Source organism: Syngnathus scovelli, chromosome 18, assembly GCF_024217435.2.
Source record: "Syngnathus scovelli strain Florida chromosome 18, RoL_Ssco_1.2, whole genome shotgun sequence".
Lineage (NCBI taxonomy): Eukaryota > Metazoa > Chordata > Actinopteri > Syngnathiformes > Syngnathidae > Syngnathus > Syngnathus scovelli.
Genome location: NC_090864.1, coordinates 10,419,635 through 10,438,916, shown reverse-complemented (window position 1 = coordinate 10,438,916; position 19,282 = coordinate 10,419,635). Strand labels below are relative to the sequence as shown.

The 19,282-nt window shown below is 39.1% G+C and overlaps 6 protein-coding genes and 1 long non-coding RNA gene across 8 annotated transcripts in view; 2 read left to right on the top strand and 5 right to left on the bottom strand.

Moving 5' to 3' along the window:
- The window catches only part of cntnap2a (contactin associated protein 2a), a 134,304-nt gene extending 132,015 nt beyond the window's left edge, over nt 1–2,289 (top strand). For both annotated transcript variants that reach the window (XM_049748648.2, XM_049748647.2), the window contains one exon: nt 28–2,289. In XM_049748648.2, the coding sequence (XP_049604605.1) occupies nt 28–227 (200 nt within the window). In that variant the 3' untranslated portion in view covers nt 228–2,289. The remainder of the gene's footprint in view (nt 1–27) is intronic.
- Nucleotides 2,290–2,475: 186 nt separating this feature from the next.
- On the bottom strand, nt 2,476–3,655 carry LOC125985677 (lipocalin). Its single transcript, XM_049748651.1, has 6 exons — nt 3,486–3,655; nt 3,281–3,420; nt 3,130–3,209; nt 2,947–3,060; nt 2,763–2,864; nt 2,476–2,698 (listed from the first exon to the last, which is right to left on the bottom strand). The coding sequence occupies exons 1-6, from the start codon at nt 3,576–3,578 to the stop codon at nt 2,679–2,681; spliced, it is 549 nt and encodes a 182-aa protein (XP_049604608.1). The 5' UTR covers nt 3,579–3,655; the 3' UTR covers nt 2,476–2,678.
- Nucleotides 3,656–4,097: 442 nt separating this feature from the next.
- On the bottom strand, nt 4,098–6,478 carry c8g (complement component 8, gamma polypeptide). The gene is made up of 7 exons (XM_049748649.1): nt 6,172–6,478; nt 5,575–5,720; nt 5,351–5,421; nt 5,175–5,282; nt 4,984–5,088; nt 4,834–4,869; nt 4,098–4,537 (listed from the first exon to the last, which is right to left on the bottom strand). The coding sequence occupies exons 1-7, from the start codon at nt 6,352–6,354 to the stop codon at nt 4,518–4,520; spliced, it is 669 nt and encodes a 222-aa protein (XP_049604606.1). The 5' UTR covers nt 6,355–6,478; the 3' UTR covers nt 4,098–4,517.
- Nucleotides 6,479–6,596: 118 nt separating this feature from the next.
- msrb2 (methionine sulfoxide reductase B2) lies at nt 6,597–8,675 on the bottom strand. Its single transcript, XM_049748650.2, has 5 exons — nt 8,422–8,675; nt 8,100–8,197; nt 7,551–7,627; nt 7,080–7,227; nt 6,597–7,002 (listed from the first exon to the last, which is right to left on the bottom strand). Exons 1-5 carry the CDS (start codon nt 8,528–8,530, stop codon nt 6,871–6,873), a joined length of 564 nt encoding a protein of 187 aa, XP_049604607.1. The 5' UTR covers nt 8,531–8,675; the 3' UTR covers nt 6,597–6,870.
- A 146-nt stretch (nt 8,676–8,821) lies between these two features.
- On the top strand, nt 8,822–16,114 carry LOC137839656 (uncharacterized). The gene is made up of 3 exons (XR_011085695.1): nt 8,822–9,024; nt 15,770–15,911; nt 16,017–16,114. It is a non-coding gene; the product is annotated as an uncharacterized lncRNA (long non-coding RNA).
- Nucleotides 9,239–13,506, bottom strand: LOC125985705 (armadillo repeat-containing protein 3-like). The gene is made up of 16 exons (XM_049748737.2): nt 13,143–13,506; nt 12,966–13,083; nt 12,749–12,871; nt 12,511–12,579; nt 12,243–12,415; nt 11,844–12,038; nt 11,531–11,765; nt 11,283–11,435; nt 11,090–11,198; nt 10,769–11,018; nt 10,534–10,670; nt 10,254–10,422; nt 10,077–10,171; nt 9,856–10,011; nt 9,624–9,786; nt 9,239–9,557 (listed from the first exon to the last, which is right to left on the bottom strand). The coding sequence occupies exons 1-16, from the start codon at nt 13,203–13,205 to the stop codon at nt 9,363–9,365; spliced, it is 2,403 nt and encodes an 800-aa protein (XP_049604694.1). The 5' UTR covers nt 13,206–13,506; the 3' UTR covers nt 9,239–9,362.
- On the bottom strand, nt 13,910–19,202 carry LOC125985703 (armadillo repeat-containing protein 3-like). The gene is made up of 16 exons (XM_049748730.2): nt 18,097–19,202; nt 17,902–18,019; nt 17,709–17,834; nt 17,292–17,360; nt 17,048–17,220; nt 16,782–16,976; nt 16,428–16,641; nt 16,184–16,336; nt 16,013–16,124; nt 15,685–15,934; nt 15,402–15,538; nt 15,022–15,190; nt 14,858–14,949; nt 14,606–14,758; nt 14,348–14,510; nt 13,910–14,253 (listed from the first exon to the last, which is right to left on the bottom strand). The coding sequence occupies exons 1-16, from the start codon at nt 18,184–18,186 to the stop codon at nt 14,047–14,049; spliced, it is 2,421 nt and encodes an 806-aa protein (XP_049604687.1). The 5' UTR covers nt 18,187–19,202; the 3' UTR covers nt 13,910–14,046.
- Between the last annotated feature and the right edge of the window lie 80 nt (nt 19,203–19,282).

Here is a 19,282-nt window from a genome sequence, read left to right as displayed (position 1 = left end):
AACCTTTTTGCTTGTCTCTTCCCGCAGGGATCATCGCCGTGGTGATCTTCACCATCTTATGCACTCTGGTGTTCTTGATCCGCTACATGTTCCGTCACAAAGGTACCTACCACACAAACGAGGCCAAAAGCACCACAGAGCCCCCAGGCGAGTCTACGGACACAGCCATCATCGGTACAGAAAATCCGGAAACTATTGAGGAATCAAAGAAGGAGTGGTTCATCTAACAACCGCTGATATGACTTTAAGAGGACCTTGGTGGTCTAACCACAAGTCGCCACCGTGATGGAGATGCTTAAACAAAACGACCAGTCATGGAAAGAATAAAAAGGTCATTGAGTAGGACAATAATCTCCGAAAGAGAGACATGTAAAATGTTTTTGTTTTTTTTATATATACTGTATATCTATATTGAGAGTTTAGAAGCTATGAGGGACTCAGCCGAGCCTCGTACGTGTAAATACTAACTGGCTTGTCCTTTGTATCGTGCGTGGACGTTTTACGGAGTCCTTTGAATACTGTATATGACAAATAGTAATATTTACTGAGTTGGGTGATAGGACAGAGTCTATGTTAGTTTGGATTTAATTTTTTAACAAAAATATATCGAATATCAAAATTGATCAAATCATCATGCCAAATGGTTTTGTTTTTGCAGACTGTACTTGCACCAGCCTGCCTTTGTATATACTTTTTTCTAAAGATTTATTTGGAGAGTCCATAACATAAATACTAAACTATGAAGGAGTGTTACGGCTGCACTGATAAGAACTCTGATGTGAATAAAGTCCTTTAGTGAAGTGATGAGGAAATGTGAAAACTCCTACGCTCGAAACGCATCAGCTAGTGTGTCACTCTAGCGATGTGCTATTTTCTAATTGACGCATTTGTTAAAGACACTTCTGTTTGACGAGCGTATAAATCCTGCAAACGTGGCAATTTCACTCTAATTAATTCTCAGGAACGCATTAATGAGTTTGATGGTGTTAATGTGACATTGTTTATTTGTGAAACTTAAATCCAGCCAGTTCTCACCTGAATATTTTCCCAATATCGTGACTTTTTTTTCCTCATACGATTGACATTGTGTATTTTAAAGCATGTATTTTATTTTTTCATGTGATTGCCATAACACTCCTTCATCCTAATCTAAATGATTAGCATACATTTGCCAATGATAGTACATAATTTATGTATCAAATAGAGTTTTATGTTCAATTCCTATGACACTGGATTGTACAGGGACATGTTGGTGTTTTTCCAAGCATGATAAGATGTCTTTCTAGTGAATGGGTGTGTTTCTTTTGCTCACCATTGCAGCTTTCTTTTCTATTTGGAACCACTTATTCAGCCTTGAACGCTTCATTTGTCTCTTTGCCAAAAAAAAAAAAACAACATTTTTACGCCAACCACTTCCAATTTGGATTTAATGTCTTTGCATATAATTTGTGAGGTTGTTAAAATAGAGGGCTATAATTCATATGAATTATCAAGAGATAAAAACTGATGTTTAATTTGGACATACAAAATCGTCAAGGTAATCATTGGCTTTATGAAATGAATTGTGCCTTTGAGCCATTTCGCCTTGTCCTGGACTAACCTGACAACTGCTGGCATGAAATCTATCAAATCATGCATGCGCTTATGCATTTACTGTTTCAAATGGTGCTTAGCACTGAACTTGCAAAATGTAGACTTTTGGAATCGATTCAACTTAACAGCTTTGTAAAACTGTGGAAAGGTGAGGAAGCTGAGAGCTAAGAAATGCGAAATGTGTGACGCACGTAGCCTTTAATGGTGAAGATAGAAAATGTTCAGAACAAGGAATGAATAGAAACTTAAAAAACAGTGCCATTTTAAATCAACTTGCATTTATTTAAACCATGAAGAATTTCCATCGCGTACTTGTCATATTTTACCCCCCCCCCTTATATGTTTTTTTCTGTATTTTCCTTACAAGCTGCCAAACGTGTTAGCTTCTTACTTGGAATGTGTACGTGATGAAATTGTTGTGAAGCCCTCTTCCACTGATGGATTTGTGCATCATTGTTGCCTCGTTGCTAATTCGTGAAGTCTGCTTGCCTTTTACTTTGGCCTCAAACAAGACTTCATTCATGAAGGCAAGTGAGTGACTTTCTTTTCTCTAATTGTGATAAGCCGGCTATACAGTACACACATTTGCCCGCTCACTGGGCTTTGAACATAACAACGAGGTAGAGTAGATCAAGTCATAACCGGAATGCTTTTCTTTTAGTTCTGTTGAGTTGAATAAAGAGTGTTTGATCTTTATGAACTTGTCATTTTCTCTTTCGGCCATTAGGAGTGATTCTTTTTTTTTTATCAATAGTCTAGGTAGGCCTAAGCGGTTTAGAATTTTGAAACTGAAAAAAAAAAGATCTGATGGCATGTTGCTGCCTGCAGAGGCTCATGTACATTGCACAACAATAAGTCGTTGAATAAAACAAACACACAGAATTTATTTTGGGTTTTATTGGCTTGTGGGGAAAATCAAAGTCAGCAGATAAAAACATAAAATGAAACCGTTTCAATGTAAAGATATTTTCCCTCTCCCGTTCTTATTTGTTCTATTTCAATTAAAGTTGTGTGAAATGGAAATACTGGGCTGTTTGAAGAAAGAAGCTGCAGACAAGCACATCAGAGATTGAGGAGGAAACTGTTCAGGCCTCGGGACACTCAGCTGCAACAACAGGAGGAAATCAGTTCAAAATTTGAAAGTATTTGAATATGTTAAAGATACACACCAGCAATTGGCAGGAAAGCAACATTTTCAGCCAGGACGCCGGTCTCGATGGAGAAGTCCTTAAAGTTCTGCTGCAGGACCGCGCTAACCTCAGGAGAGCGAGCTACAAAAGAATGAGTTACCTTTATAGCAAATCTACCCAAACAGAACATTTAGACATGTCCAGTGAGAGCTTTGTGACTCACTGTAAAGCTTGTTCAAAACCTCCGATACTCCCTCCTTTGTCTTGATGGTGTGGATCACGGCAAAGTTGTCGTACGTGACGCTGACGACACGCATGTCATTGTCATTATTCCAAACTGGAAAAGAACAGACATTTTTTTTAAATAGTAAACATATGCCGATAATCAGATTATGTGTCTACTCACCTTGGCTATGGAAGGTAAAGCGTCCAGGAGTTTCTGTTTTTTTAGCAAGATGAGTCATTCTCCAGCAAGAATTATCCTCCCTTAAAAGTAAAGGAACAAGTTCAGCATTTCGACTCCAGTTACAAGAAACGATTGAACATGAATGACACACTTTGCGTGGGCATGAGTGAGGTCCAAGTCTCCCCCTTCAGTTGGCACCATGAATGTCGTCCCCATCTTCATGGTGTCCTTATGGTTTACAAACCAAGGCGCATTCGTGGCCATGCCAACCATGTACCACTTGCCGGCCATCTGAAGGTGACAACGGACAGTTTAAAAATACAGTCAATCTCGAGTGAAGTTAATTTCTGCTTTACCCTCTGCAGATCGAAATCCTGAACAGGATTGACGTCAACGCATGCAGCCAATGTGCACATCATTGCAACCAACGTCGTCTGTAGCGTGTTCATCTTGGTATCTCTTCAGCTCCTCTTCTTTGGCGGTGAGTGTGTAGAGAGGTAAGGAAGAAAAGCCAAGTGGTGGGGCCTTATATCCTGCATCCTCTCCTCCTTCCTTGTCTCCTCCCATCGACCTTACAAAACTCTCTGACCACAATGCAATTTTGCACTGTTGCACAATTGCCGTGTGTAATGAGGGTTCCTGTTATGCACTCCAATCTCCCCCACTTGCTCATCCATCACAAATGTTTGGCACATGCAAAGGTTATTCAACGTTGTTTTGCAAGAGTATAAACGTGCTCCTCAAGGAAAGCACTGGTGACATAATCAAATGTCAGAACAATTGTAAGCTTACGTGAATGTTTGGAGACAAAACCTAGACTCAATTCAGGTTATTGCATTTCTGAGATTTGATTTCACTCTTTTGCTATTGTGAGTAGTTTGTTTTTGCAGTTTGCATCACACCATGCTTATTTGGGGCATAAATCTGACAGTACCTTTTACACTGGCATTGCTGATAAATTGAAAACCTTACCGTTTCATTTTTTATTGTTTTGGGTGGAGCTAAAGAATAATGTCACAAAATGTGTAGTTTTAAAATAAGTTCAGAGTTAAAAATGATGAATTCCTCAGCTGCTTAAACAAAAGAATGGGGAGACCAAGCAGACACCACCTAGTCCTCAGCTGATTATGTAACACTCACACAAATCTTACATTACATTTTCTATGTTCTAGTTGTGCAACCGAACTCTCAAACTTTTGCACATCTGGTCTTCATTTTATGTTCTCTCACATGCACACAGCAATTCTGAGCATGGCCACAACCATGAAAATAGCTCAAATTTGATGTTTTTCTTGTTTGTGTTTTTAGTCATATTTAATTTTAGTTGGTACACGTATTGATTTTAAGTTCGGAGATGCCAACAACAACTAATCACGACTCCAAATGGTTCAGCATGTGGGAACGCAGTCTGCAAGACAAAGGAAGAGAGGTTAAATTCCATTCCGTGCTGATATATTCATCAGCGGGTCTTGAATAACATATTGTCGACTAAACTGAAATTGATTGTTACACAAGTGCAAGCAAGCACATGTGAGAAAATGTGCTTTGGGAAGGGAGGGAGGGAAGGAGGGACGGCAGCTTCTTTTTTTTCTAATAAAAATTGGTGTTACACTCCTTGCACAACATTTAGTAAAAATACATCTTTAACTGTAGTTAAAAAAACTGCAAATATAATCTAAATATAAGTCTCAATTGTCAATATACCAATTTTGTGGTGCTGGTCCACATCGCCACAGTGACCTGCAAAACAAAAAAAGGAAATTTCATCCTCTTAAATGGCAGCAGCATCAATGCTATATATGTTTTTTGTGCAATTTATTTGAATCTGTTGTTTTGAATTGCTTGGGAACATACTGTAAGTTGGGAAGGGGAAGAGGAATGCCAGTCCCAAAGCTTGTTTTTCGGCAAGTTGCTCAAACTTGGTCAACAATGGTTCTGATAGATTGTCAACTGACCTGGCTGAAAATAATACACAAAAAAATAATATTAAAGGGGGAAAATAAACAAAATCATCTTATTTGCCTTCTTATTGTCTTTGAGCTCACCGTAGAGTTTCATGGTGATCTTGCCTTGTTTCTGATAGTACATGATAGCATAAGAGCTATAGTCTGTTTCTCCGATCACAATATCAATGTTCAGCTCGGGTCGAGGTCCTAATGGAAGGGATAACGATTGATCAGATATTTTATAGTACTTTCAGAATATGTAATTCAAGAGAAACCTTTAAGGGTCAACCGCCCTGGGGTCGGGGTTAAATGGTAAATCTGCAATATTTCCCAGCACTGGTGATTGCTGAAAAGGGATAAAAGCAGTTTGATCAGATTGGCTCCATTTTGTTTTGACAGCTGGACTCACAGGAGAGCTGACAAATGTTTATAACTCAGCAGAACACATTGGAAGTTGCTTGGAGTTCAAATTTGACTGCAAAATTATGCAAGGACTTACTGACGTGTCTTGGTGCTAACCGACAGTGTTTGGTCTGAGGTGGTGGACAACGTGAGGGTCATGACTGTAGGTTCCACTTTGGTTCCATGATTGATTAAAAAGGAGCATTTAGAGGCTGTGTTGAGCAAGTACCATGTCCCCGTCATCTAAAACACAAAAACAAAAGTATATGCATTTAATTGAATTGCAAGTATTTACCGCTAAAAGTCACTTCCATCATTTTGAAAAAGCTGTCATTGGTTTTGTGTTGGAAAAAACAACACGTCCTCCCAGAACCCTATTGACACAGGTTGCACAAGCTTGTTCTTTTTCCCCGACCCCATGTTGACCCCTGACCAAGCAAAGTGCACATTTGACGCACAGGCTTCTTTCAAAATTGTTTTGGGTTAGACACTCCAATAGAAATTGTATCTACTCTACTGAGACATTTGAATATAGTGAGATGTGAGAACCATTAGTGATAAAAGGGCCAGTAGACAAAAGCAGCAGTTGCGGTATTAATCAAATTACAAATCTTGGTTTATTCATTGGATTATATTTTTTGCAGCCCATAAGAGCACAAGTGGCACAACTCAAAATTAGTATAACACCCTGTACCTGTTGTATGTCTATATTCTGCTGAGGTGGCGTCACATCAATGGGGTCGACCTTTGGCTTCTTGCGAGGTCTTCTTTTAGGTCTGGGCCGACTCTTTGCACCGCCGACAGCCTCGGTAGCCCCCCAGAGGCACACAAACATCAACACTGCCACGGTTAGCGTACACCTCCACACTCCTGCCATCTTCTACTTTGTCTCCTTGTTTATTTAAATCTCCTTTTCTGTCCTCTTCTTTGGTCTTCCCAGTGAGTAGTGTGCACAACCAGACACTCAAAATGAATAAAAGAGATAAACAAACAGTGTGGCAAAAGAGGATGACGTCCAGTTAAATATTAACTGGTATGAGATCCTGCTGTGTGGGGTTCCCAACTGTACAATGCAGTATTAACCTCAATATCTGTTTATCATATATTATAGAACATAGAATGCAACATATGCATTTATTAATGAAAAAATGAATTGGCAAACTTGATACAAGTGAGGTAAATTTCAGAGCAAAAAAACAAAAAATTGATGTTGCAATGACATTCCAACAGTATTTCATATATGATAAAACTATGGCCGTGTTACCTAATGAGAAAATTAGTGTAAGACAAAGAAAAAAAAAACCTTAAGAGCACCAAAAATTCCTCCTTAGTTGACTGGAAGTGAAAAATAAAATGCAGCGCTGCTGTTAGTGACATAAAAGCCCAGATGACATCATTTTTCTTCAGTCTTGTCAGGTTTGTTGTTGTCTCTAGCTTTAAAGTTGAGGGCCGCGCTGTTAATACAGAACCGCTGACCAGTCGGGTCTGGCCCGTCCTCAAATACGTGACCCAGGTGGGCATCACACTGCAGAAAGAATAGTATGTATTAGAAACAGTGTGTGGAGCACATAGGCAGACTACCAAGAGTAAAGCGGAACTAACGTTTTTACAAATGACCTCTACGCTAGCACTCCCCAGGCTGTTGTCGGGGCGACGGATGATGGAAGCGTGGCTCTCATCTCGCTCCCATGTCCCATGAGCTTCTTTGAAAGCTGGCCAGCCTGTCCCTGAGTCATACTTGGCCTCTGAGCTGTCAAGACGGTTGCAAACAATATTCAAAAATTTAAGGGTGGATTTAAAGTGTGCAGTCATAATGCATAAAATAATGAAATAAAAATAAATAATAATAATATTAAAAATATGGTATATAATAATGATTTAAAAAATAAAATGAAATGCATAAAATAGTGTAATTCAGTGAGACAAAAAAACACAACAGCAACATTAGACAGAACGAAATAGCTTGCAATTACAAAACAATATTAACTCTGAGAAGCTAATTTTGAAATCATTGCTGAATTACATCTTCTCCAACTAATGTTAGAGTCTGCAAGTTAATGATTTTATTTTTACTTGAAGAGTGGAGAATCACAGCAGACACAGTGGTACATCCCCGTCTCATAGTGGTTCAGGTATATTCCACTGAAGGGCTGAGAACAATCACAAATGATGGAATGATAGAAATAACAAAAAAATAGTCATACAGAATTTAGATTGACTTTCATGCAAGCAGAACAACCTCCTAAGAATGATGTCATGCATCTTTATTAGCACTCAAACACAAATAAACATATCACTCTGAGAATCTCCATCAAAACTGAGTATTTTATTTGTTAAGACTTATTGCTATTAGTATGCTAAGAATATATATCATTGTAAAATAATAATGTATGTGCTACATCAATTGATTCTATTTAATTATGCTTATGATGTTAATTTCAATTGGTAGCATATAATCAAAGTTTAACTTGAAATTGATATTGTATGCAACATTCCATGTGGTTGACAAATAGCTGAACCGAATATAGGTCAGCGTTATAGGGAAGACCAAAGTCCAAATCCAACTGCTGATTTGTGTGAAATGTCACAGGTGGGGGTTGGGGGGCTGTATTTGTTACTCACCACCTCTGTCCCCCTTTCTCTTGTGATCACATATTGCTCAGGGGAGAGTTTCTTTTGCCAGTCTGTAGTCTCATTATAGCGGGTGAGCGATTTCAGGACTGGAGAGAGGAGCAGCACAATGCATAAATTGAAGTATTATACATTTTGTTAAATCATTGAGATTCCATTGAGCATCGATAATCATCCAATCATTCTAGTCTAGGCAATTCATACCATAGAATTGAAGAGTTGGGCTGCCTAAAATTTTAAATCCCAGATTCAACATAATGACCTCGCACATGCAGATACCAAGATTTTTAATGTAATAATAGATTCAACATACCTGAACTTGTGTGTACTGGGCGCAACAAGGCTGGGCCGCATCGTGGTAACAGCGAAAGTGTGGCTCGCGAACGTTTGGAAATGAAGATCCGAGCGAGCAGACGAGACATGTTTGCAGTGTGCAGACGTGAAAGTGCACAGGTGTACACAGCTGAATCAGGACCGGTCCTCCCCACACCGCTTATGCCTGTGAACTGGTTGACCTGTTCAAAAAGTCCAACTTTCTACAATCTGGGTCAAAGTGTGGGCTCACTCCTTAATTGCTAGCCAATGTTCAACGCTTACAAGGTTTATGGATAGAGTATTTTAGATAGGGGGGGGGGGGGTGGATAACTGACTAAGGTCTCATGTCCGTTGTTTTCTGCCAAATGCATATTTGTAATGTGCTATCATATTAGTAGTAATGCACTATCATCCTAATTTTGGACTCAAATGTGATTGCTGCAGCAGACGAACCAAAAACATATTTTGATGTGACACACAGGTGCCCGTTTGCAAGATCATCAGTGATCAGACACATGCACCAAGGACTAAGGCGAAGCTCGGAGATGCTTCTCGTGACGCTGCACATGGAAAGGCAAAATAACCCATGCACGGAATTCTGGTGAGAGCACTTACTACTAACTCTACTACTGTGAATGTTATTTTGCAGTTTATTGTGCAACTAACCCTGGCCCAGATTTTACAACACCTGCTCTGAGAATGTTTATCTACAAAAGGATTACACAATGATATATTATAAACAGTGTTTCCTGGTTACACAGAAAAACCAGCATGATCATAATTCATTTGAAATAAAAAGAAAGATTATTAGTTAATTGCTGTACCTTAATTCGGTCTATTTTATAGATCTTGTCATGCACAGGCTTAGAAAAATGCTAATACACTTTTTGCAGTTCCAGTAAAAGCAAAAAGAAATCTGAATTCAGAACTCACAATTCTCTATATACTGTGATAGCGAAAGGCAGCAGGTGTCTGGGCTCTCAAGAGAGTTCCAGGCTGGTGCATGAGGTCCACAATGTAGCGACATGGCTGTGAAGAATGCTCATCTCTCTTGCAGACTAATACTTCATTCCAAGCTCGATTGTAGTCTCCTCTTACCAAACTACAACTCAGGCCGATGCAATCAGCCAAGTACTGCATGAAAAAAGGGCGGGTTTAGAAGGATTACAAACTGGACAATACATGAGATGAATGCTCAACCTTGAACAGAAGGGCCCGGTGACAGTAGAATCCTTTGGTGATCATGCCGATAGGAATCACATTGCAATGCATTTTATATTTGAGCAGGGAGATGTGCAGTAGCCATCCAAAAGTGTGCAAGTCTTCTTTCTCGATGGCTCCGCCCATGACTTTGCTTACCTTCCTGAAAGTGAAAGCAATGCATTTCGAGAATACTACATGTGACCTTTAAAAAAAAATAGTCAATAGTTACCTGGCCAATTCAATATATTGTTTGTGTTTGTCTTTCAAAGGGCTGATGGATTCTTTCACCTCTTTAACTAAACTCCTCAAAGCGGAATCATTCATGACTTTCCAATATCTCTCGGTCGGTTGCCCTTTCTCCGTATTCCTCGTACGTAGATACACCCTGGAGTGAAAATATGGAAGTTTTGAAAAGTTCTACATTTAACACATAGAGGGGAATATACATACTCGACTGCCGTATTGACAACGACGACGGGGAGGTGTTGGTTCAATGGCTCCATGAAAAGATCCGCTAAAGTCACAACTTTCTGATCAAAACGTAACTGTAAAATACAAGTTCCAGAGTATCAAGCAGTGACGTGTGTTTTTTTTATTTATTTAAAAGTCATAAAATAGTGCACATACCTTCCCTGCATCATAGAAGCCATCAGTGATAATATCCGTTGAGGACAAATTATCTGTCAAACCATATTTAAGGGACATGCTGGACTGCATGAGACTGCTCAGGGCAAACTCGCTGAACTTGCTCCTACGATTGTCTGACTGGTTGATTTCATCCAGCAGTTCCAGAGCACTAAAGCACAAAAAGATAAGTGTTGCTCAAGGTGCTTTGAGTCTTCATGTCTGAAACAGGTATAGGAATACCTGAAATGTCTCAAGTGAAAATATTGTATGAGCATCTCACCCATATTTGCACATCTCCACAGACGTGGGCTCATCCTTTGCACAAAGGCTGATTGCCATGCACGTGGAGCGCAACACCTCCATATTTGTGGAACGCAGCAGATTGACTAATGGTTCAAGACCACCAGCGCTCTGCATCTACAGACAAGATTGACTAATTAGATGCTCGTTTGCTTTGTGATCAAGTCAATAGATAGTTGTGAAAAAATTATTTTAAAAAATCTATAATCACCAACCTCTGTTCTGGCACTGGCATCAAGCACCAGTTCGCAGATTAACATTGTAGCGTTAATCAGGACCTGTGAGTCTGTTGATTTTAAGGGCTCCACCAGTGCAGGTATGGCCCCCAGAGATAACAAGTCACATCGAATGCTTTCCTGATCCACAATCCGGCAAAGTATAGCTGTAGCAACGGTCACTACTTTGGGACAGCTGTCACCGAGGCGATGCATGAGAATCTCGTGTCCTTTTTCTTCATATAGTGTCCTAAGAATTGCATGGAGGGAAAAAAAATTGTTTATAATGACATAAATCAGTCGTCATATTGTCGCTCTTACATTGAGTTTTGCTCGTGTCCAACTGTGAGGTGATCAAGGGCCTGGACTGCTTCCCTTCTCACTGACACATTTCCGCTGCTCAGTAAACGTAGCAAAGCAGCTATACCACCTGAATTCACACCCAAATAAATATATATTATTTTATATTTAATTTATTTATTATTACTTATTTTACATAATTTTGTATAAATACCTAATTCCCTGACGCGTTCTTTGCTGGATAAGAAGGAGCTCATTCCAGTCATAACTTGGCAAACAAATGCTTTTGCACAATCGTTGTCACCAGAGAGAATTTCTATCAAGATTTCCTCAACATTTAAATCATGGAGATCTTTGTGATTTTCAGCTGTATGCATGAATATACACAAACACATAAAAAAAATAAGATTTTAGGAATACTAAGTTATAATGTCTTGCTTCACTGTGATGTTCTACACTTACTGTTCTGAGCAGCTCTGGCGATGCATTGAACAGCACTTGACTGGATTTCATTATTGTTCCACTTAACAGGTGGTAAAGGTATTTCTAGTTTCTCCGTCTCTGACAATTTAGGGGGGACCATCAGCTTGAAAATAATCGCTAGTCCTCCCCCTTCCAGGATGATCTGAAAATTCTCACTATCACTCACACAATTGAAAAGAACCTGCAAAGTCTCAACATAGAGATCTTTGAAATCCTGCAAGAAAAAGCATTTCAAGATATCAAAAAATGTGAACATTTGCGATTAAAAATAAGAGATGACCGAAATACCAACCACGTTTTTGATGATCTCTATGAGCTTATCAAATGCCAGCTCTTTCCTCATTGTGCTGTATGACTCTTTGTCAGTCGTGACTTTCTGCAAAATTTTTAAAGCCAACTCCTGAATGATGGCATAGTCCGAATTAAGACACTCCAGAATTAAAGGGATGCCGCCCAACTCCACAACATGGAGACAAAATTGGCTGTTCTTCATTGACATAGTGGACAAAAGGGGAGGGAGAAATGAAAAGCACATTGCAACAATTAAAATACTTCAGCTTCGTGCAGTGGAACATACAAATTTGTGTGCCCAAAAATTTACATGCCTCAAAAGTCCAATCCATATTATTCTACAAACACTATTATTTCTTTTTGTATGACTGCTATAAATCACTTCGATATTGGTACTCACCTGAACCAAATTATAGATGGTCTCCAGAGAGTTCTTCTGAATATCTGGTTCTGCACAGGAAAGTAGCTTGATTAATACTGGCAGGCCTTTGTTGTCAAAGATTTGAACCTTGCAGCTGGGATCCAGTGACAGATATGATAGGCACAGGGCTCCATACTCTTGAATGATTACATCTTTTGGAAGATAACATCAATTTAATATAAATTATAACATATAGAGAGCTAATATAGAATAATGGAGATAGAAAATAACCATACGGCAAACTAACCATCAAGGGAGAGTTTCTCAATAATCTGTGGAATTAAATCCATTTGTTGCAGAGAATTCCCTACAGCACCTTTGAGCGACAACACAAATTAAAATGATTAATTAATTGCACGAGATGATGAAAAAATATGCTTAAGTACAAAAGAGTTCTGCAGAAACAACTATTGTTCTATTTTCAACACACCAATAACAAAATAACAAAAACCATAAGAAAGTGTACAGATGGTGTTTGAACATACTGTTGCTGGCCATGGTGCCCAAAACCTTGAATGCATTTCGTCTGATCAGCTCATTAATGTGTGTAATGTGTTGACTGAGAGGCTGCAATACTCCAAGTTCCATGAGATAAACTTTGTTAACATCTGCCAGCAGGGGGAGACAAAAGACAGGAAGAATGAATGATAGTGACGGAAGGCCTGTATTATTGTTGTTGAATGAACAAATTATTTTCTGTACCTTCCGCTGCAAATTCGAAGATTGCTTCACATGCTGTGATGACAACGTCTTCTTCTGTGGAGTTCAGCAAAAGAACTGCGGTTTTTGTTGTTTTGACGTCGACACAAAGTGGTTCAAACTGGAAAAAAAATATTATATTGAATGCATTTTTATTTAAGATGCAGACATGGATCCCACCGTTTCCTTGCAGTCCACAGTTGAAGTCTTGGATTTTCTTTCTTTCTTATCTTTCTTGTCCATTGCGAAGGTTTTTGCACAGCAGTCGCGCTTTTATAGCACTTCATTAAAATATGTTGAGCCTGTGAGTACACATAATTTAAGGAGTTTGGGGGCATTTTAGTTCTTTTTGAATAAATATTTACTACAAAACAGTAATTAAATACTGAGCTAATAACGTAAGATGACAGTGTTTTGCCATGCTTGGAGAAATAATTGACCACACGATGATGACATTCTTTTACTAGTTTTCCAGCTACCGACCGCGACGTTTTTATTGTAAGACTATATTTGATATGACGACTTTGACGTCATCGCGTAATTGAGGCCAATTTGTCTAATGACCTCACAACGACGTGCAAAACGTGAATTGTGCGTTCGTAGGAATTTACCTTAAATTTCAGTCCACGTTTCACATATCTAGACTGAACCTCCTCAATTTAGAAAAATGGCTATTATGGCAGGTTTTAAATTGCTTACTCAATGCAGATCTTTTTAAAAATCCGTGAAACAGATTATAAACTATTTCAATTTCCTGCACCTCCGATGTGAAAATGATGCCTAACATTGGTTTCCCCGGGCAACCGCCTGCGGCAGGGACCGTCAACAAAGTAATGGACCGCAAAGCGTCAATGGTTAAAAAAAATAATAGTAAAATGTGCAGACATTTTCAAACTACTGTAAATTGAGTCTGCATTGTTTATTCACAAGCTTCAAATACACACTACTGTTTTTGAAATATTTTATTTCACAAATGCAGTTTCCACTAAAAACATTAGAACACGTGGGTGTTTTTTTTTTTTTATCTTAATGTACAAATACTAAAGAAATTATGACACAAATTAGTTCCTACTCTCACGAGCTTTTATAAGCTTTCATATTCAAACGCAGCAGTGCTATCAGCCTCCATGAAGTTTCCAGGCTGGTGCATGAGATCCACAATGTAGCAACATGGCTGTGAGACATTTTCAATGTTGCAGGAATCGGCCTTGTAGAGTAGAACTTCATTCCAAGCTCGGTTGTATTCACCTCTCACCAGAGTACACTTCAGGCCAATGCCGTCAGCCAAGTACTGCATGAAAAAGTTCAATGTGTTAATAATTACAATGACAACTTTAGATAAGTGTAGTGAGGCAGCGGTGAATAAAATATTTTGTAAGGTGTACCTTGAAAAGTAGTGCCCTGTGGCAATAAAATCCTTTTGTGATCATGCCAATAGGGATTACATTACGCTGCAGTTTACACCTGAGTTCTTCCAGATGCTGTAACCATGGAAACGTGTCCAGATTTTCCTTTTCAATGGCTCCACCCATGATTTCAGTGACAAACCTGACAGCCACAAATTGCTTAATATATATATCAAATATTTGGTCTTTGTTACATGTAAAATGTCTCCTTGGTAATGTACGATTGGAAATAGTCACCTGGCCAAAGCAACATATTGTTCCTCTTCTTCATTCAAAGGCTCAATGGACTCTTTGACCTCTTTAACTAGAAGCGATAATGCCATGTCATCCATCAATTTACGATTTCTCTCTTGACTAGACTCTGGATGGACCTCATCTTCATCGCTCATCCTAAGTCATAAGAATGTACATCAGGAAACAGTTGTGTAGCATATATTTCCAAATATTTGAGACAGACTGGACTGGATGATTGTGATTTGGGACTCGTACTCGATTGCGTTGACAAATATGACAGGCCGTAGTTGGTTTACTGGTTCCATGCACAGTTCCTCGAAGGTCAAAACCTTCTGACAAAAACCAACCTGATAGAGACATTATTTTCATCAGCAAGTTCAAAAAAATGTTATCCAACCATGATTTTCTAATGCACACACCTTCCCAGTATCATAGAAGCTGTGTGTGATGACATCAGTGGAAGCCAAATATCCTAGCAGACCATATTTGAGTGACACGTTGTATTTGAGCATACTAGTCATGGCAAACTCTGTGAACTTGTTCCTACGATTTACCGACTGGCTGATTTCTTGAAGGATTTCCAAGGCCCTGAAACACAAATATGACACTATCTTCAACTTGTATTCTTTCACTGGGAATACAAGACTGTGCAACAATGCCCTCTACTGTCAGCTCTAAATTGTGAGATTTTTTTTTTCTTTTTTCAGAACAATACCAAATACTATATTCTATTAATAGCCATAAATTGCATTTAAACAACCCATCAAGGTAGTGCAAAATGTGTCACTTGGCATCTTACCCAAACTTGCACATCTCCATAGCTGTAGGCTCATCCCTGGCGCAAACACTGATTGCCATACATGCACTACGCAACACCTCCATGTGACTGGAACGTAGTAAATTGACCATGGGTTCGATACCTTCAGCCTCTCGCAGCTAAGTTGAAAGAAATTGTAATATTATAAACATACCTGCCATTGATGATTTTTTTTTTTCTAATCTCTAATTGTCTTTAGTCCCATGTTCGATGTGTTGACTAAAATATTAGGAACGCCAGCAGTATTGTGTCTCACTCAACTAACTTGTGTTCTAGCGTCATCCTCAAACGCCAGCTCACAAATGCAGAGCAAGGCATTAATCTGGACCTGCGTGTCTTCCCATTTCAAGGGCTCCACCAAGGCTGGCACGACTCCATATGCTATCACTTCACAGCGGATGGCTTCCTGTCCCGCCATCCTGCCGAGTAACGTTATGGAGTTGGCCACCACTTTCGGACACGTTTCTTCTAGCTTCGGCACAAGTATCTCAGGTCCTCCGGCATTAAATATTTCCCTGGTGGTGGCGTAACAATACAAGGAAAACTCATGAATGCATATTTCCCTGTATAATGTCATCTTATCTAACGCTTACATAGTACTGAGCTGGTCTCCGGATGTGAGATTGGTGAGGCCCTGGAGAGCATGCTCTACGATCACTGGACACTTACTACTCTTCAGCAAGCGAACCATAACAGGTATGCAACCTGAATCAAAGAAATAAATCAATTGTGCTATTGAGGATGGTCAACTTAAGTATCAATACCTAAATCTCTGAAGAGGTCTTTGCTAGGCTGGAAGGAGCTCAAGAAGGCAAAGGCATGGCAACCATACACTTTCACACTATCGCTGCCCCCAGTCAGAAGATCGACCAGAATCTTCTCAATCCTCTGCTCGTTCAAATACGGTTGAATTCCCGCTGTACTCGTAGTGAGGATTAAAAAGGTATATAAGAAACTTTGACACAACTTTTCAAAGACATGGCTTCATTTTTCATGTTCTGTTCTTACGGTTCTGAGAAGCACTCGCGATGCACTTGAGAGCAATGGCTTGAATTTCTATATTGCTGTTTTTCTGCAAGACTGCCTGGTTTTCAGGCAATTTGAGAAGATGCTCCAACAGGAGAGAAAGGCCTCCTCCTTTCTGGATCATCCGGAAACTCTCTAAGTTACTCATGCAATTGGAAAGTATTAGCATAGTCTCTCCATGTAGGTCAACTATATCCTGTGAAATGTAGAAATACTCAGATTTTCCACAGGTCCCCAAACTGTTCCTTTGTAACTGCCATGAATATCTCAAAAATGGAAATTCTATTTGAGCTACATTAGTATCACTCCGTATACAAAAAATATACACTTACCAACCTTATTATTGAGGATCTCTATGAGGTCATCAAATACCCGTTCTTCCCTGAAGGCACTTTGTGAGTCTTCATAAGCAGCGATTAGCTGCAATGTTTTTAAAGCCAGTAGCTGAATGGCATTGAAGACTGACTTCAGCAGCACGAGGAGTCGACGTATCCCATTTAACTCGATGAAAGCTGGGCAAATTTGCATGTCCTTCATAGGCATGAGATCATTACAATATTTAAATATTGTGTCCTAGATCAGACAGAATCCGTTTTAATCACCTGAATCAAGTTGTAGATGGTTTCCAGCGAGTTCTTCTGAACATCTGGGTCAGCACTAGAGAGGAGGTTGACTAATCGTGGCACACCATTGTTTTCAATAATCTGCACCTGACAGCAGGACTCCATGGACAGACCAGAAAGGCACAGGGTCCCAAATTCTTGGATAGCAATATCTTATTGACATAAGAGTAAAGAAAATATAAGTCAGGGACTATTGGTTCATCGTTTGAGCTTGAAAACTTACCATCCAGTGATAGTCTGTCAATGATTGATGGAATAATATCAATGTCTAGCAGGGCACTCTTGGCTGTACCTTTGAGTGATGACACAATTGATTGAAAGAAGCAGAAATATTTAATTTAGCATTTTACCAAATGTCATCATAAAATAAAATGAGCTTGCATCACGTTTCCTGCTCATGTTTATTTTAGGCAAAGCACAGTCAGGGGGCTTTCCATCGTAACAGTTACAAATTCATAATGAGACTTTATTTACGCACAAGAGGGCACTCTCTCGGTCGCTTAGCAACCAGTCCCCCAAGTTTCTGCGCCTTTTTGGATTTGACTCCGCTTTATTTTGCATGAACGCCAAATGCAGTATGAACGCGCTTTGAATGATTCCTATGCATTGCGCCATCGGAACACGTGTGATGTGCGCCTACTGTTGGTAGCCATGACGCCGAGTGCAATGATGGCATTGCGTCTGATCTTTCTGTTGCTGTGCATGATGAGCTGACTGAGAGGCCCCAATGCTCCTTGCTCCGTCAGATAAACCTTGTTCGAATCGCCTATAAAGCCGAGAAGACAAACTAGATGAGACAGACAGTATAGACGGACAGTCAGGTTTCTACTCACCTTCCTCTGCAAATTCATAAATTGCTTTGCATGCTTTGATTAAAATATCCACTTCCTGAGATCCGAGTAGAAGAACTGTACTTGCTGGTGTTTTGAATGCGACTTGACGTGCTCCGATCTTTGGATATGCATGTCAAGAAGGTGGAAGTGAGACACAGGTCCAATTTAGCAAAAGCAGATTAAAACGTAACTCACCGTGTTTAAAGCCTCATGACTTGTCGCGTTTATTTGATCTCTACTCCCCATTGTGTCATCTGCAAAATCAGACATGATGGAGTCTTTCATGCTTCCCGAAGCGTTTATTTTAGTTTTATTGTTTGAATTCTAAATAATTGTTTGAATATGGGTTACCAGGGCAACGCTGATCGAAAATGGGAATCAGACACGACACAAAATCATTTGTACAACTGTCGATCATTCGTTTTGATAATGGGCTAAATGTATTTATACTTTAACTAACAATAAAAATTGGATGTTAAATTATTATGTAATATGTATATAATGGCGGAAATTTTTACACACGAATGATCTTGTCTGTTTTATATTTTGTGAGTGGAAAATAAGCCTGACAGTAGTTTAGGACAGGGTTGGGCATTTTCTAAAAATGCTGGGGTTACATTCTCACGAGTCACTTCATTTTTGTGTTATCAGATCATTTTTACATTTTTATTCATTATTTTTATTTTACGTCATCTTATTTCTAATGTTTTATTGTATTTTAAAATCATTTGCGAGGTGATTATACTGCCATTTACATTTGTGTTAATTTAGCCGGTTTCTTTTTCCTGAAATTGACTAATTAAAATAAATATACGTCATGAATAATCTGTTATAATTAATTTTTAAAATAAAGACTCAATTTTTTTATCATTCATTTAAAAAAAACGATTTTGACATACACATTTTAACCTTTTTTTTTTAAACTCATCCATGTTCTGGCCCATCAATCCGTTTAATAAATCAATTAAAAGGTGTCTACTGTCTCGAGCTCAAAGGTTTGCGACCTCAGGTTTAGACGTTGTAGTTAACCAATTAGACCACTAGAGGGCCTATTTCACTACATTACAACACTCGGCTTCAATATAATGATGAAAATATTCCGCAGCTTCACGGAGCAAGCGCCAAAACGTGAACATACTTGCCCTTAACCTATTTATAATCATGCATTTTAATCTTCAGCATGCTCATATGCATACATGAGTGCAAATGTAAGGCCTATGATGGCAATAAAAAAAACTGATGCCCATATTTTACCTGCAGTCAGCAAAATTATCCTTTAACCCCATTAATGAAATGATCGACGTGTAAATGAAGTGGGAGTGGAATGCATAGAGAGGTAGCCAGCTCAGGGTGGCCAAGGGGGCTGCAGCGAATCGGGACG

Excerpts from the sequence above, each read along its gene's own strand:
- LOC125985705 (XM_049748737.2), bottom strand. The coding sequence starts at position 13,205 with ATGGACAAGAAAGATAAGAAAGAAAGAAAATCCAAGACTTCAACTGTG. Across the intron at positions 13,084-13,142 it reads CTGTGGACTGCAAGGAAACG|TTTGAACCACTTTGTGTCGA; the intron begins GTGGGATCCATG and ends TTTTTTTTCCAG. Across the intron at positions 9,787-9,855 it reads CAATATATTGAATTGGCCAG|GAAGGTAAGCAAAGTCATGG; the intron begins GTAACTATTGAC and ends TTTCACTTTCAG.
- LOC125985677 (XM_049748651.1), bottom strand. The coding sequence starts at position 3,578 with ATGAACACGCTACAGACGACGTTGGTTGCAATGATGTGCACATTGGCT. Across the intron at positions 3,061-3,129 it reads CTTTACCTTCCATAGCCAAG|TTTGGAATAATGACAATGAC; the intron begins GTGAGTAGACAC and ends GTTCTTTTCCAG. Across the intron at positions 2,699-2,762 it reads TGCTTTCCTGCCAATTGCTG|CTGAGTGTCCCGAGGCCTGA; the intron begins GTGTGTATCTTT and ends CTGTTGTTGCAG.
- c8g (XM_049748649.1), bottom strand. The coding sequence starts at position 6,354 with ATGGCAGGAGTGTGGAGGTGTACGCTAACCGTGGCAGTGTTGATGTTT. Across the intron at positions 5,283-5,350 it reads AGGGCGGTTGACCCTTAAAG|GACCTCGACCCGAGCTGAAC; the intron begins GTTTCTCTTGAA and ends CCCTTCCATTAG. Across the intron at positions 4,870-4,983 it reads CTTCCCCTTCCCAACTTACA|GTCACTGTGGCGATGTGGAC; the intron begins GTATGTTCCCAA and ends TTTGTTTTGCAG.
- LOC125985703 (XM_049748730.2), bottom strand. The coding sequence starts at position 18,186 with ATGAAAGACTCCATCATGTCTGATTTTGCAGATGACACAATGGGGAGT. Across the intron at positions 18,020-18,096 it reads GTCATGAGGCTTTAAACACG|ATCGGAGCACGTCAAGTCGC; the intron begins GTGAGTTACGTT and ends GCATATCCAAAG. Across the intron at positions 14,511-14,605 it reads CAATATGTTGCTTTGGCCAG|GTTTGTCACTGAAATCATGG; the intron begins GTGACTATTTCC and ends TGTGGCTGTCAG.
- msrb2 (XM_049748650.2), bottom strand. The coding sequence starts at position 8,530 with ATGTCTCGTCTGCTCGCTCGGATCTTCATTTCCAAACGTTCGCGAGCC. Across the intron at positions 7,228-7,550 it reads TGTGATTCTCCACTCTTCAA|CTCAGAGGCCAAGTATGACT; the intron begins GTAAAAATAAAA and ends CCGTCTTGACAG. Across the intron at positions 7,003-7,079 it reads TAGAGGTCATTTGTAAAAAC|TGTGATGCCCACCTGGGTCA; the intron begins GTTAGTTCCGCT and ends TTCTTTCTGCAG.